We start from the raw sequence: 16,441 nt of genomic DNA on the forward strand, positions 1-16,441 counted from the left end.
ATGATATTGATATTGATATCATCGGCCTCAACACAAGCGCCGTTAGTTCTGCTTTCTCCACACTGAACAAGGAAGCAACGCAAATGGGTCTGGCAGTGAACGAGGGCAAGACGAAATATCTCCTGTCATCAAACAAACAGTCGTCGCACTCGCGACTTGGCTCCCACGTCACTGTTGACAGTCATAACTTTGAAGTTGTAGATAATTTCGTCTATTTAGGAACCAGCATTAACACCACCAGCAATGTCAGCCTGGAAATCCAACGCATGATTACTCTTGCCAACAGGTGCTACTTCGGACTGAGTAGGCAATTGAAAAGTAAAGTCCTCTCTCGACGAACAAAAGCCAAACTCTATAAGTCGCTCATAATTCCCGTCCTGTTTTATGGTGCAGAGGCTTGGACGATGACAACAACCGATGAGTCAACGTTGCGTGTTTTCGAGAGAAAAGTTCTACGAAAGATTTATGGTCCTTTGCGCGGCGACGGCGAATATCGCATTCGATGGAACGATGAGCTATACGAGATATACGACGACATTGACATAGTTCAGCGAATTAAAAGACAGCGACTACGCTGGCTAGGTCATGTTGTCCGGATGGATGAAAACACTCCAGCTCTGAAAGTATTCGACGCAGTACCCGCCGTGGGAAGCAGAGGAAGAGGAAGATCTCCACTCCGTTGGAAGGACCAAGTGGAGAAGGACCTAGCGTCGCTTGGAATATCCAATTGGCGCCACGTAGCGAAGAGAAGAAACGACTGGCGCGCTGTTGTTGACTCGGCTATAATCGCGTACGCCAGTAAAGAAAAAGAATCGACTAGAGCGGCATGTGTCTAAAAGAAGATTTCTCGCCTCCTCGTTCACATGTGCATTAAGCCTTTTGTAGTGGGCATCTGCCTAACTCCTTATTTCTTCGACGACTGTATTCATCCTTAGGTCTCGATGAATATCCGCATTTCTGCAATACCAAGGAGCATTTACAATGCCTCTTAGCACCTTGTTTTGAAAACGTTGTATAATATTAATACTGCCATCATTGGCACACCCCCACAGTTGCGCACCATATGACCTTACTGGCTTTATTATTTTTTTATAAAGAAGTAATTTGTTGTATATGGGCAGGCTTGACCTTCGCCCAATTAGCCATTTCATTTTCGACAATTTTAGATTAAGTTGAATAGGTTAATAAGTGATTCTTTTATTTGTAAAATTTACATGAACCGATTTGCCATCGTTTAGTTTTATTTTCCATTTTTTAGTCCAACTTACTACAGAGTTGATCGCATGTTGCAGGTTTAGCGCAGCTTTTTCTGCTGTTTTTTCGACGCATAGTATTGCGGTGTCATCAGCAAAAGTGGCAGTCATACTGTTTGGTGCTAACGGTAAGTGTCTTGTATACAGAATATATAAAAGTGGACCTGAGATACTTCCCTGAGGAACTACTGCTTCAATTTCTTTAAGTTTGGAGAATTCATTTCCTTGTTTTACACGGAAAAATCTCATGGTGATATACGATTCTAAAAGAGCACAATACTCAACCGAAAGACATGATTTTAGTTTTTGCATAAGGCCTTCGTGCCATACCATGTCAAACACTTGTGCAACGTCAGGGAAAACAGCTGAGCATACGTTTTTTCTATTTCCGATGTTATTCTGTGATTTTGTTCTATTGTTGAATGCTTATTTCTAAAACCGAACTGATGCGATAGGATTAACTGCTTTTCGCCGATTATAGATTTTAATCTTAGATAAATTAATTTTTCAAAAAATTTTGAGATTTGTGGTACTAGTGAAATTTGTCTATAAGACGAGACTACTTTCCAAAGGCTTGGAAAATGTTTCAGACGGATTGCTGTATTGTAAAGATAGGTGAGCTTCCGTAAACATTTGTATAATAACTGCTTTAAAACTTCAGCTGTAATTAAATCGAAGCCAGCTGCTTTCTTAACTTTAAGCTTTTTAAATTCACTTTTAAGTTCACAAATGCTGATTGCAGGGATTGTTGCATGATCCTGTTGAATACCACTGAGGAACGCGTTTTCACTATCCTCGTTTGAACGAAAAGTTTCAGCTAGGTGTTTTGCAAATGCATGCTTTATCACAATCACTTCTAGCCCATGTATTGGAAGCAACTTTTAGTGGTGCAACGTGACTTAATATGAGCAATTTCTCGTTTTAATTCTACTGTTGCCTTATTAAGGTTGGTTTTGTCGTGAGGTGAGCGGGTTTGTTGCCATTTCCGTCGTAACTTTCTTTTCTTAATGAGAAGGATTTTTATTTCTTTAGAGTAATTTGAACCTATAATTTTCCGCTTTATCTCCGGAGTATTATCTCAAACTGCTTGTTGAATTTCTTTCGTAAATGTGTTACCTTCTAAGTCTAGTTGTTCAATTGTTGTGATTTTCGGACACTTTATTTTAGTCTGAAGTATTTGTTTGAACGAAGTCCAGTCCGTATTTTTGTTGTATGAATAACTTCAGACTAGTGTCTCTTTTAATTACTGTTTCACTTTGTTTGTTTGAAAAGGCTTCGAAACTATTTGACCGATTTGAAAAATTGTTTCACTGTTGGAAGCTACACTATCTGTGCTGAACCTACGATGTACTAAATTTTCAAAAAAGTTTGGGATCCAATATCCCTATCCAATAATGTGAAAAAATAATCAAAAAACTGGGAAAACTATTGATTATAGAACAAAATTATGTACTACACATTTGCAAACCATATTATTATCTACAAAAAATGTAGCGACAGCATATGACTAACTAAAATAGTTATACAGTTATTTTATAAAAAATATATAAATTATATAATTTTTTGAATTGTTCAGTTTGGAAAGATATCACAAGTTTAAAATTGTAAGTTATTTGAAAAATGTCGCATGGTCGCTACATGCTCGCCGCTCAACTTGCTAGGTTAGCTGACACCATAACGGAGCAACTCGACAGGCAAAAGTTTATAGCATACTAACTGTCAAATCGATTGCTATTGAAGTGGAAAATTCTTTATTTGGGCATTTGATATCTTGATATTATTTTTTAAATTACCCCGAGCAGGTTCGAACTCTTGAACCGTTTAAAAATTTGAAGAGCATGAAAAATGTATGATTATTATTATTTATTCGAAGTACTGCATTTTTAATACAAATATCTATTATATATATTGTCATTTTATATAATTACTGATTTCAATATAATTTCAGTAAAAAATATCTACAATAAATACATATAGTATACCTACTATTCCAGCTTATCTTCAAATAATATTTTGGCTTCGAGTTGCCCCGTAATAATAATAAGCGATGTAGGTACGTGTCACTGGGGTACTGAATAGGAGTCAATGTCAAGAAATCAAGTTTTGTTTTCATGTTAAAAAATATATGTACATATACATATGTATAAATGACACCACTATAAAAGCTCAGTCGCGCAGGCGATCCACTACGCAGCAGTCGTGTGCGAAATTAAATAAATTTTGCTAGAATGTACTGTCTATACTGAATGTATATACTTGTATATACTTTAAATTCATATAACAGATAATTCAACTCAAAATAAAAGTTTTTTTTTTCAAAATAAACAAAGCTCTTTTCAGAACTTAACATTAGTTTTCTTTTCAGAACTATGTATAAAATATAAATCCATTTTCTTTAATTTTTCAGCAAATAATGCGTTGTAACTTTTAACTAACCAAACAGCTTTCCGACTCAATATATTAATATTTTTCAATTACATTTTTATAGATTTTGAGCAAATAATTTAATACAGGTTAACTTTTTTTTCATCTTAAAATGTTCAAAAGATCTAGATTTAAATTTTCTAGAACTAGTTCTCAGACAAGGATATCAAAATCACGCCGTGATGGAGAATCTTCATCAGAAACTGAAAATCGTATTGCAAGTCGAAGAAAATACGTTTCGAGCGCTCGCAGAAGCTTGCTCAACCAAATTTAATGACTTCTCAAGTACCCGCCCGGGAGTCGATCGCAGCGGCTTACTAAACAAGATTTCAGAACCTCCCAAGTACGCGCTCGAGAGTTGAGTACGGAGCATGTGCAGCGACTTGAAGAACAAAATATTAGAAATGTCAATCTAGGGAGTCTAGCCCTGAGCGTTCCCAACATCTTCATGATGAGAGAGAAAGACAAGGGACATCAACGACTAGAGATCGTATTCGAGTTTTAGCTAATAGTAAGAAGCTAGCCAGTCAAAAACGCTACTCCCTTCCTTTCTTTTCCTTACTTATCGGCAAAATGTGTGCACAGTGAAAAACGTGGCAAAAACGCAGAAATCAGCTGTTCTCTTTTGTTTACATTTCATTTGTTTGACATTTCATACAATTCTAAAAATTGTGTCAGCAGCAACATGTAAGTGGTCAATATTGATCAAATGTTTTTAGAATTGTGCCCAATCAATCAGAACTGGGGCGTTTGCGGTTACCAGATAAAAACTTTTCTGGTAATGAAAAATAGGGAACCAGAACAATTTTTTTTGCATACAAGGATGCCGCCGGACGTTTATGATTTGCTTCTGAATTTGATATCGAAATCCTTGAAGAAGCCAAGGCAGCGGATTGGACCCGAGGAAAGGCTCTCGTTGGTATTACTGTAAGTTGATTTGTTGTGTTTTGCGAATTAATATACGTATGCATGTATATACATATGTACTTCTCTTACAATTGTTAGCTATTTGTCACAAGGCGTTTCGGTGCAGAGCATTGCATGGAGCTATAAGTTAGGAAAGTCAACAGTACGCGAAATCATATTAGAGACGTGTGAAGTAATCTGGCAGCTACTTTCCCCAATTTATGTAAGCGAGCCAACAGAGTCTCAATACAAGGACATTGCAAAAGATTTTTATAATATGTGGAACATTCCGAATTGTGTCGGTGCAATTGATGGTAAGCACGTTGCTATTAAGAGCCCGGCCAATTCCAATTCGATGTTTTACAATTATAAAAAATTCTTTAGCATCGTTTTGATGGCTATATGTGATGCGAAATATACGTTTACAGCAGTTAGTATTGGCAGCTATGGAAGTCAAAGTGACGGAGGTACTATATATTAAATTGATTAACATTATAGTATAATGCATTTCTGTTATTATTTATGCAGGAATCTTTCGACTTACTCCATTTGGCATGCATTAATACAAAACACTCTGCCTTTGCCACCACCTGTGCCACTGTCTGACGTGTCACCGGAACCTTTTCCTTATTTTTTCGTTGGAGATGCCGCATTCCCATTACGAAATAATTTAATGCGCCCATTTCCTGGAGCTAATCTAACACACACGAAACGTATTTTCAATTATCGATTGTCACGCGAATTATGAAAACAATTTTATACGACCGGCTCTTTAGAGTGTCAGAAAAATGTGTGTCTTTATTTCAAAGATTTTCTTGCTTTTATAGTTTTACAAAAATGCTTATCTTCTAATTTACAAAAATTCTTATCTGTGGGAAAATTCCACAGTGCTGCTTATCCTTTATTACTATCATGTTATAGTTTTACAAAAATGCTTATCTTCTAATTTACAAAAAATCTTATCTGTTGGAGAATTCCACAGTGCTGCTTATCCTTTATTTGCATTCAATATTTATTTAGGATCAGTGTTTCTTCTTGTTTAAATGAGTTAAGCATCCACCCCTTCTACCCGCTAAAACTGGCCCATCCTAATGAAACAGCGCAATTCACCAGAGGATGCCACTACATTATAACACACCACACTCGCACCAACCCAACCAACAAAAGCAATGGACAACGGGGAAGCTTACACATTCGATCTCTACCAACCGAGCATCAACACATTCGTTTTTGACCTTTTTATTCGTTTTACACACGGCACCGCGTCGACATCTTTCGCCAGCACCTACAATCAACAAAATTCTACTACCAACATTCCGACACACACGATCGGCATAGCAACTGTCGTTTACCCCATTCGATCGTCAATTCTTCGCACACGCATCGTACATCAAAATACGTTTTTTGCCTTATCGATCCCGCGCGCTGCAATTAACTTTTTAACTACCAATCGCCAAATCCCTCGGACTCACTTATTTATATACAGTGGATTAATTGTAACATAATTTCGTTATAAAAATAAAGTTTTCATATGTTCCATAGATCCAACGCATTTTCACTTACGGAGATATAATATAACGAGAGTAAGTGACTTAAGTGTGTGCTTCCCGCTAAGTTGAGCACCCTTTCACACATGGTCCTTCGAGCCATTCCGAATGGCACTATTGGTTCCGTCCAATAAGAACAAAAAATTCTTTAAAATCATGGTGACAAGCTAAAATAAAAAAAAAACGATAAAACCTCAACAAACCAGTGCAGTGGCGAACAAAAACAAACAAAAAAAACAACCAAAACAGTGTGCAGTGGAAAAAAAAAAAAAAAAAAACAAACAGGGCAGTGACCCAACCAGAACAAAAATCAAAACAAACGAGATACACATATATTTATATATACATACATGCATATGTATACAACAAATAGACAAAAAAGTGCAGTATCGCAACAAAAAAGAACACACATATGTACATACATTTATCTGTATTTTACTTAACTAACTTAACTAAAGTGATGAAAAAAAAGTACATATGTATATCAAAACCAAATTGAAGGTGCAGTACAGTAAACAAAAGTGAATAAACAAAAAACAAAAGAAAAAAAATTATATTAACAAACAGTTTACGAAAATAAAACAGAAACAAACAAACACGCGAAAACTTAAAAAAAAAGAGGAAAAAAAAGACAGAAAACAGAAAACAAAAAAAATCAAGTGTAGTGACTCAACAAAAAAAAAAAAAAGCATACAAGTATATGCAAAAACAAAACTGCGGTGATTAGAGAACGAAAATATACCAAACAGTTTCAGCAGGCACAAACAAAAATTTTAAACAAACAAAACCCCACACAATCGTGCGCGAAAGTAAAACAATAATCTAAAACACAAATCGGGCGCGAACTTAAAAACAAATAAACACACCTACCAACAACAACACGCACAATAAGCCTGGCAGCTGAAAGACTGAAGGAAGAGGAGCAATTGGCGATAAAACTCGCACACTCATTTTCACATATTATCCCCCCAAAAAACCCTTGCGGGAAGATAAAGTGAGTTGTATCGTTTCCATTTATTATTGTTGCACATAATACACGTTTGTATGTATGCCTGAAGTTACAGTTTTATATATGTAATCATATATAAAACCTGTAATAAAAAATCAGTTGGGTTAATATATCAAAACTTTCCTGAAAAAATCAAAATACCGATTTAAAATAAATAAATATAAATAAGTACATCTCCAAATATATAGGTACATAAAATTGATAGCCTTATATGCTTAGCTTTGTGCTTCTAAACTCAACAGTTTAAAAAAAAAACAGAAATAAGCCAAAGTTCAAGTATTTACTTACAATATTTTCCGGCAATACCTCTTCTGCTTAATAACGCAGTAAGCAGGATTGCATAAATTAAGTAAGCAAGGGCACAAACTAAATGAATATTATAACGCAAAAACAAAACAAAGCAAGAGTTGCAAAAAATACATACATATAAGCATATTTAGCTAATAATATATAATTTATTATACCTACATATAGAGCAAAACATACATATTTACATATAAAAGTGCACATCTTTTTTTCAATTCCGTTTTCGCACTCTCTATTCGTTCAAACCTATCTAACGCATTGATCTCTTTAACGAGCGCTCAATTGCTTAAGAACAAAATCATAAGCATAAATCATTAGCACAAACAATTCGTGCATGTACAAAGCATATTGATCTCTTCGACGAGCTCTCAATTGCACAAAAACAAGTACATGCAAGCCAATCATTAGGGTGCGGCTATATACCTATATAGAAAATACTCAAAATTAATATTGCGATTTGAAAGCAAAGCATATAAAATAAAAATAAAATTAAAAAAAAAAGAAAATAACCCGTCTTTTACAAAAAAAAAAACGTATATATACTTAAAAAAGTATTCAGATCACACTGAAAAACCTTTAATTCATTTTAAAAAATATTCCTACATACAACCAAAATAATGAACAATAACAAAAATCTAAATACACCTGCAGGAGCTACACGCCCAAAACAGGTTGCTAAGTTTATTTCAGAAAGTGACAGTTTAACAAGATACTGCACTAGATTTGCCTCTTCATCGATTCAAGAAAACTCTGAATCGTTATTAGAAATAAAAGGCCAAAATCTTCAAAATTTCTGGTCTCGTCTCCAAGCGGCTCATGACGCCATAGTAGAATCTGACGATTCAAACGTACCACAAAATTTGAAAAAATCGGCTTACGCAATATATGAAAACTGCTTGGACCAATATGAGGAAACAAAAGCAATGATCTCCGATCAATTAAAGCTAATTAAAGCAATTGCCCCTACTCTCCACAGTAGAGTAGAGCTGCCACAAATGGACAGTCACGAGGCAAGTTTAGGCATCCACCTCGAGTTGCCCGCATGTGATACAGAAACGTTTCACGGAGGTTATGAAGAATGGCCGTCCTTCCGGGACATGTTCACAGCCGTTTACATCAACCATCCACAACTATCAAAGGCACAAAAACTGTATCACCTCCGATACAAAACAAAAGGTCAAGCAGGCGAAATAGTAAAACAGTTCGCTCTCAATGACGAAAATTTCAATTTTGCTTGGGAAGCTCTAAAAGCACGTTACGAAAACGAAAGAATACTGGTCGATAAACAAGTAACGACACTAATGAACTTGCCAAAAGTTAAGAAAGGAACAAGTGTAGAATTCATCAAACTCGAATCCACTGTTTCAAATTGTTTGTCGGTTCTATCGACATTAAATATTCCCACAGACAGCTGGGACCCAATTCTGGTAAACATTTGCACCGCCGCATTACCAGAAAAGTCGTTACTTCTATGGGAGCAATCGCTCTCATCACGAAAAAAGTGCCCAACGTGGCCACAAATGAAAGATTTTCTCACCACCCAATATGAAATTGCGGAAAGGTTAGAAGAAAAAATAATCAGAAATAAGAACATTAAACACGACCGAAATAATAGCTTCAATAGACCCCAAGCTAGAAGCAAAAACAAATCAAATAGAATTTTTAACAAAATGCAAGCGTTCACATCCGAACAGAGAAAACATACGTCATGCGAACTATGCACAAGAGGGCATAAACTTAAAACTTGCGAGAAGTTTAAAAAATTGAATGCCAATGAAAGGAACAACTTTGTCAGGTCAAAAAGACTCTGCACAAACTGCTTGTCCCATACACACAATCTTAAAAATTGCAAAAGTATATACAATTGCATATATTGTCACAAAAGACACAATTCAATGCTGCACTACAGCACATACCCCAACTCACCCTATAAAAGCGCTAATAAATCAAGAACCACGGGATTAATTGCAAACACAAATCCCGAAAACCAAAATTTAAAAAAAAAGCCAAGAGACACCATGTTGCTCAAAGTCACAAAAAGTTCAAACGCTGCACAGCGAAGCACAAGGTGGACTAGTTACCGAACTAGTTACAACCATACCAACTCAAGTTGAGTACAATACAAATAAATACCTTAATTCACAATTAAGGAAATTTCAAACTCTAAAAGATCAGTATTGTGAAGACTTCTCTAAAGCTACAACTACTCGATCAAATAATGGCCGGAACGTCGTACGACAACCACTAGAGCCCCAATTTTCGAATACCCCACATAATGGTAGAAAAAACAAGGTCAGATTCCCTCTGACAACCTCATATAAAACCAAAAATATATGTTCGTAACTTTTCGACCCCGCAGGATGGCTTTCGCCAATAATGATACAAAAATCCTGCTTAAAAAAATCTCAAGCTAGGTGGCGCGGTACTAAACGCCAAATTAGTGCATACATAAAAACTTAAATATAACACAGTTGTATCAAAAGTCGAAAAATCGACATTTTTTAAAAAAATTTTCAAAATAAATAAAATCTTAAACAAAATTAAGGTTCAACTAGCACCATATGCCCAATGCGATAGTGTGACGCACCTAGACTTACAAAAAGCAAAGGTCGTTCTTATCATGCTTACATAAGCGCTCCTCATAAGAGTAGTGAATGGGAATTTGTTGTACAACATGAACATCCCACTTATAAAATTATAATTCTAAATGAAGCCGTTCGCAATTACCGGCCACTCTCTCGCAAGATCCCTCTAATTCCACAGCTCGAACCTCAAAGCTGAGAAGCACGCACTCTGGCCATATCTGAGTCAGACGTTGTGTCGCTATATTTCATAATAATAAAAAAAAACCTGCAAACGATTGCCAATAAACCGATTTAAGGAAAATTCCAATAAAAATTATAAATAATTCTTCCATAAAAGAATCAACCACAAACGGTTCTTATAGGAATATGTTTAGAACCACCGTTTTTAGCATTTACACGTACTCTGCGCCCTCGGATACTTTACCAGAAGTACTCCGAAATACATACAACCTGCATATATGGTACATACGTGTAAACTAGGCAAAATATTCGCCTAGGGGGCCCAGGATGTTTAAATGAGTTAAGCATCCACCCCTTCTACCTGCTAAAACTGGCCCATCCTAATGAAACAGCGCAATTCACTAGAGGATGCCACTACATTATAACACACTACACTCGCACCAACCCAATCAACAAAAGCAATGGACAACGGGGAAGCTTACACATTCGATCTCTACCAACCGAGCATCAACACATTCGTTTTTGACCTTTTTTTCGTTTTACACACGGCACCGCGTCGACATCTTTCGCCAGCACCTACAATCAACAAAATTCTACTATCAACATTCCGACACACACGATCGGCATAGCAACTGTCGTTTACCCCATTCGATCGTCAATTCTTCGCACACGCATCGTTCATCAACATACGTTTTTTGCCTTATCGATCCCGCGCGCTGCAATTAACTTTTTTAACTACCAATCGCCAAATCCCTCGGACTCACTTATTTATATACAGTGGATTAATTGTAACATAATTTCGTTATAAAAATAAAGTTTTCATATCGCACTTGTTACGGTAAAGTGTAACAACTCAAAATTTGAACATTTTCAGTAGAGACAAAAAACTGTTTCCGTAAATATTAATAATATATTACAAAGAAAAAACAATGTAATTGCACGAAAATATCATTAAAAATAATATAACCGTTGTTTCATTTTTATTTGTTGAGTATTTGCACGAAAATAACAAATTTTTGAGTTATTACTCTTTTCCTGAATTTTTTTTATATGCATAGTGGTACAATGTACAAGTGTACAAGTGGCACAATTCAAAATGTTACACTTTATGTAATACACTAACGAACCAATTTGATAAAACACTTGGAGACAACTAAAAATGTAACTCTTTAGTTGAGTCGAAAGAAGTCATTCTGAAAACAAAGAGAGAGTCATAACGGTTTTTTTAACGAAAGACTAGACAAATCACTGAACGATTTTTACAGTCGGTAGAGATGACCCCTGCACATTATTTTCTTGCAAAAAACTAAAATTTGGAAATTTTGAGTTGTTACACTTTACCGTAACAAGTGCGATATGTTCCATAGATCCAACGCATTTTCACTTACGGAGATATAATATAACGAGAGTAAGTGACTTAAGTGTGTGCTTCCCGCTAAGTTGAGCACCCTTTCACACACTTCTCATATCTTAATTTTACATATCTTCTGGTTTTCTTAAATAAATGTATTTTCTTATCTACCAGACTATCTTCACACCATCTGTGTTTGCTGTTGTTCTTGGGTTAGCATGGGATGTAACTCCTCCCCCCTTAGATACAAAACTCTCCTGAGTTTTGTTTACAATTTCTACTCGCATTTGTTTTTGTTTTCTTAACATATACAAGAGAAGGCTTATTAAAAGTAAAGTAATAATAAAATTTACAAATGAAATTGAATAATTAATTTTCTTATGGTACTTAAGTTCTTCTATTTTTTCTATGTTCTTTAAATGTTAGGAAAGTCAACAAATGAAATTTTATTTGTAAAATTAGTTTCTTCATTTACAGGAAAGTAAAATCTTTGTTGGAATATTTTTACCTTATTAGAGAAAATTTGATTGTTAATTTCTAGTGTACAATTTTGGTAGTGTATTAAATAATTTCCTTCCAGTATTACTTTCCTGTGATCACAATCTTGTACTAGCTTAGTATTTTTCAAATTTTTTAATATTAATGTTTCATCATCAATTTCAATTATTTCTGTTATTTCGTTCTTACTTAATAGACATGTTTTTGTAAAAATACAATGTTTTGAAATTTTTAATTCATTAAGTGTTTTGTCTTTTTCATATGTATAAGTTTTATTATTGTAATTAAAAACTGTTTCAGAAGCGGAAGTAATTTCTCTCATTTGTTCATTTGAAATGGGCTGAATAACTTTTAATTGAACTTGACAACAATTGAATTGCACACATTTTTAAATGTTGCAACTTAAATAGGTCTATTTCGTATATATCAACTTCTTCACTTGTCAAAATTCCTGGATGTAATAATCCATGTTTGGCGGCTGCAATGCTATCTTGAATATGATCAATTTTTTCTTTAAGGACATGTATTCTTAAGATTTGCTCGTTAAACATGTTGTTTAATGCAGCATCCTTTAGAATTTTATCATTTCCTCTTTCATAATCTAGTATTTTTTCCCTGTCTTGTTCTATTGTTGTTTTTAAATATTTAAATGTTTTTTCAAAATATTTATTTATTTTAACTTGTTGGTTTAAGGTTGTAATAGAATTGTGCATATTTTGATCAATAAACTTTAAGTGATCCTCAATATCCTTTCTATCTATGTCATCCATTGTTCCAAATAAAGGGCTTATTCGAGCTTGGCAGTACTGCGCAATATTGCGCAAACATCATATTCGATGTAAAAATGTGGCAACTCGTGCAAAAGTCAGACGTTCGAGCGAGTAAAAATTTGACACTTGATGCGCGCCAAATGTCATCATTATGCATCAAAAATTTTTCTACTGCGCGCAAATATTTTATAGTAATTCTTAAATAGTTGTATTTTGTTGCTTCAAAAATTTTTGTATTGCGCGCCAATAATGGAAGAAGAGAGGTAAGTAAAAGTGGTATTTATTGAATTTAATAACATATATTATATCGTGATTTATATTTTTTCAGTGAAAAGTTAAATTCACCGGTTACAAAACTCCTAGTAAGGTCCCGACTTGACCTGGAGCCCGAGTTTGCTGGCGGGAAGAGGAAAAAGTCTGTCCTATGGGGAAAGGTGGTCGAAAATATGCGTATTATAAATCCGGAGGTGTCGCAAACAAAAGAATTTATGCAGAGGAAATTTTTAAATTTGTTTGCGACGTATAAGAGGATTAAAAAACGCAACGACGCGACAGGTCGAGGTGCCACGACGTGGGAATATTTTAAGGATTTTGATAACGTTTTCGGAAATAGGCACTCCATTGAGCCTCCCATAAGGAACCTCCAGAGCTCACTGCAATATTTAGTTGAAAGTGGAGTGAGTGAGGAGGAAAGGAGCGTGGAAGAAAGCGATGCAGAAGGTGTCAGTCGAAGAAAACGACCAAAAACTATTGCATATGAAACATTGGATTTTTTTAAAGAAGAAGCGCGGAAAGAGCAGATTCGGCACGAAGAAACTATGAAGATCGAAAAGGAAAAATTGCTGGTTGACAAGGAAAGTATTAAAGCAATGTTGGATTTGCGGCAAGTTTTGGAGGAATTGTGCCAAAAATAAAAAGTGTTCATTTTATAATTAACTTTATGTTTATATTAATATAATATATATTATTATTATAAGTATGAGTTCCTATTTTCAATAAAATAAATATTAATTAATTAATTAATATTTTATTAAAAAAGAAACAGAAAATGGTTTAGTATTCTAGGGTAGGTGATTTTAATTAAATTAACTGATATAACAAGATTTCAATCAATTAATCATTTATTTGATATGTACATACATATATACATTATTGAAATAATACTTCTATGAAATAAATAGCATTTTCAAGTTATTTCGTCTGATAATTCCTTCATTAGTGTCATTTATATTTTCAGGTAGTTCAATCATATCGTGATCATTTGAATTTTCTAAATTTTCAGGTATACTCGTATGATTGTCTTCAGAATGAACCGGATTGCTTCGCAGTATAAAATTATGTAAAATTGCGCAAGCTAATATCACAGTTGATATGTCTTCTATATAGCGCATATCAATATGATTCAATATTTTGAACTTAGCCCTGAAAATTCCAAATGTTTGCTCGATAAATACTCGGGTTGAACTCATATAATAGTTGAATTGTTTTTCCTCTCTGGAAAGATGTCCGTTATCTCTAAAAGGAGCAATTAAGTATCTTGAAACAGGATATGCTGAATCGGCTAGAATAATTGCATCTTTCGCAAGTTTTATTTGTCCAGATGTGATCCCTTTGTAAAGTGGACTATTTTTCCACACATTGGCATCATGACAGCTACCTGGGTAGCCGATGAACACATCTAAAAAACAGAACTTACTGTCGCATATGGCCTAAATAATTGATTATATAACACTTATCTTAAAATAGATAATTAGCCAAGTACATACCTGCATAATAACTGAAAAATTTTCTTTACGGTCATAATAACTGATTGCATCTGTTTGAGGAGTGTTAATTTTGAAATGCGTTCCATCTAAGCATCCGACAACAAAAGGAAATGAATTTACCCGGCTTGTTTGAAAGTTTTCCATTATTTTTTTCTGCTGTAAAACTGACGACATATCTCGTTTTTAAGTTTGCAGATTGTCTTGATTGTTTTAAGGAAAAGTTTGTGGGCAGTTCCTTGCCCAACATTAAATCTATCGGCAAGCTCTCGATATGTGACTCTACTATTGCTTAGCTTCCAAAGAGTCATATGCAAGGAATGTTCCAAGGAATATTCCCCGTGTGGTGTTGACCAAAAAGGTTCTAATGCCTTTTTCAAGTCCTAAGACAAATTAATTTATTTATCCCGTACTTCCACAAAGTAAACAACAATACTTACTGCAAATGTTTCACGAGTCATGCGAAAATGCGTAAAATATGTATCATCATGGTACAATGGAATTGTTTTCCAAACCTTTATCATCTTCGTCACTGTTCTCTTTTTTGAAATTTCAGCGAGGAACCATTTTCTCTTTCTTAAAAAATTTTGTTTTCTATTTTTTCCATACTTAAGCAGCAGGTTATTATCACTGCTTTCAAAATTATCTATCGCTATATTTATTAAAAAGTTCATGGTTAAAGTTTCACTTTCGGTCACAATTCGCGCAAAATATTGCAATAATTCTGCTTAAGTATCAGCTGAGCATCTGCAACAGTGTTGCAAATTGAGTATCAGGGCTGCAATATTGTCGCAGTTATGGAGTGCCTCGAATAAGCCCAAATATTTATTCATTGTCCCAACCAAATTAAATAATCCTCTTTTATGCCTATTCCCACTAGATTTAGGTATTAAGGTTTTGACTTTTGTTTTAAGGATTAAGAGTTCATTCCTAAGTAAATCGCGATGTAATGGCCTCAAGAGATTTGTATTAAAAGTCATGTTGTTAATTAAATATAAAATTTCATAAGGATCTATGGCGTGTATTATAAATTCTGATGAAACTACAATTTCCGTTTTGGATGTACTAATTTCCACATGTCCGCTGTTTTCATGAATCGGTTGGATGGTTAAAATGGACGTTGCTGTTGGAGCCATTGTCATTAGTATCAAAAATATTAGTGTCCAGTTGATCTGCAAATTTATTTTCTCTTTTAATATTGGTTGTATGTACATTATCTAGTTTAAGCTTCCTATATCGTGGTGCGTTCTTATGACGTACTGCCACATAATTCTTAACAAATGCTTCTTCTTTATTTATTACAACATTTTCTCTTTTTTCATTAAGTTTTTTAATATTGTTTTCTTTTGTTTCTTTTAATTTTTTGAATATTATTTCTTTATTTACTTTCCCATTTTCTATGTAAATTGGTTTTTCCTTAGTTACCGAATGAATCGATTTGTTATAAAATTCGATACATCTAAACATTTTTTCTTGAACTGAGAGAGTCCTATATTCTAATTCAGCAACTCTAAGTTTTTCGCTAATTGTATTATGAAAACGTTCTATATCCGAATTCCCTGTATGACTATTTGGCTTGGTAAAATGAACCTCTATATTTTCTATGTTAAAAAATCCTTAACATTACGTTATTAAATTCATTATCAGCTATAATTTTTCTTGGCTTTCCTTTAATAGAAACATATTGTCTAAGTCAGGCCCGTCCAACATAATTTTGTGAAGGGCCAGGTTTAGCATTTTCATAACCGTAGCGGGCCAAAAAAACAATAAAAAGACCTTCAGTTTTGGTATATTTATTTATTTATAAAAAGCAACATCACATAAATCTTAATATATTATTATTAATGTA

The 16,441-nt window shown here is 34.4% G+C and overlaps 1 protein-coding gene and 1 long non-coding RNA gene across 2 annotated transcripts; one reads left to right on the forward strand and one right to left on the reverse strand.

The window, feature by feature from the left end:
- Positions 1-12,865: 12,865 nt before the first annotated feature.
- On the forward strand, positions 12,866-13,743 carry LOC125777679 (uncharacterized). Its single transcript, XM_049452815.1, has 2 exons — positions 12,866-13,092; positions 13,158-13,743. The coding sequence occupies exons 1-2, from the start codon at positions 13,079-13,081 to the stop codon at positions 13,741-13,743; spliced, it is 600 nt and encodes a 199-aa protein (XP_049308772.1). The 5' UTR covers positions 12,866-13,078.
- Positions 13,744-13,970: 227 nt separating this feature from the next.
- On the reverse strand, positions 13,971-15,290 carry LOC125775745 (uncharacterized). The gene is made up of 3 exons (XR_007421353.1): positions 15,033-15,290; positions 14,596-14,975; positions 13,971-14,538 (listed from the first exon to the last, which is right to left on the reverse strand). It is a non-coding gene; the product is annotated as an uncharacterized LOC125775745 (long non-coding RNA).
- Positions 15,291-16,441: the final 1,151 nt, after the last annotated feature.

This window comes from Bactrocera dorsalis, chromosome 1 (genome assembly GCF_023373825.1).
Source record: "Bactrocera dorsalis isolate Fly_Bdor chromosome 1, ASM2337382v1, whole genome shotgun sequence".
Lineage (NCBI taxonomy): Eukaryota > Metazoa > Arthropoda > Insecta > Diptera > Tephritidae > Bactrocera > Bactrocera dorsalis.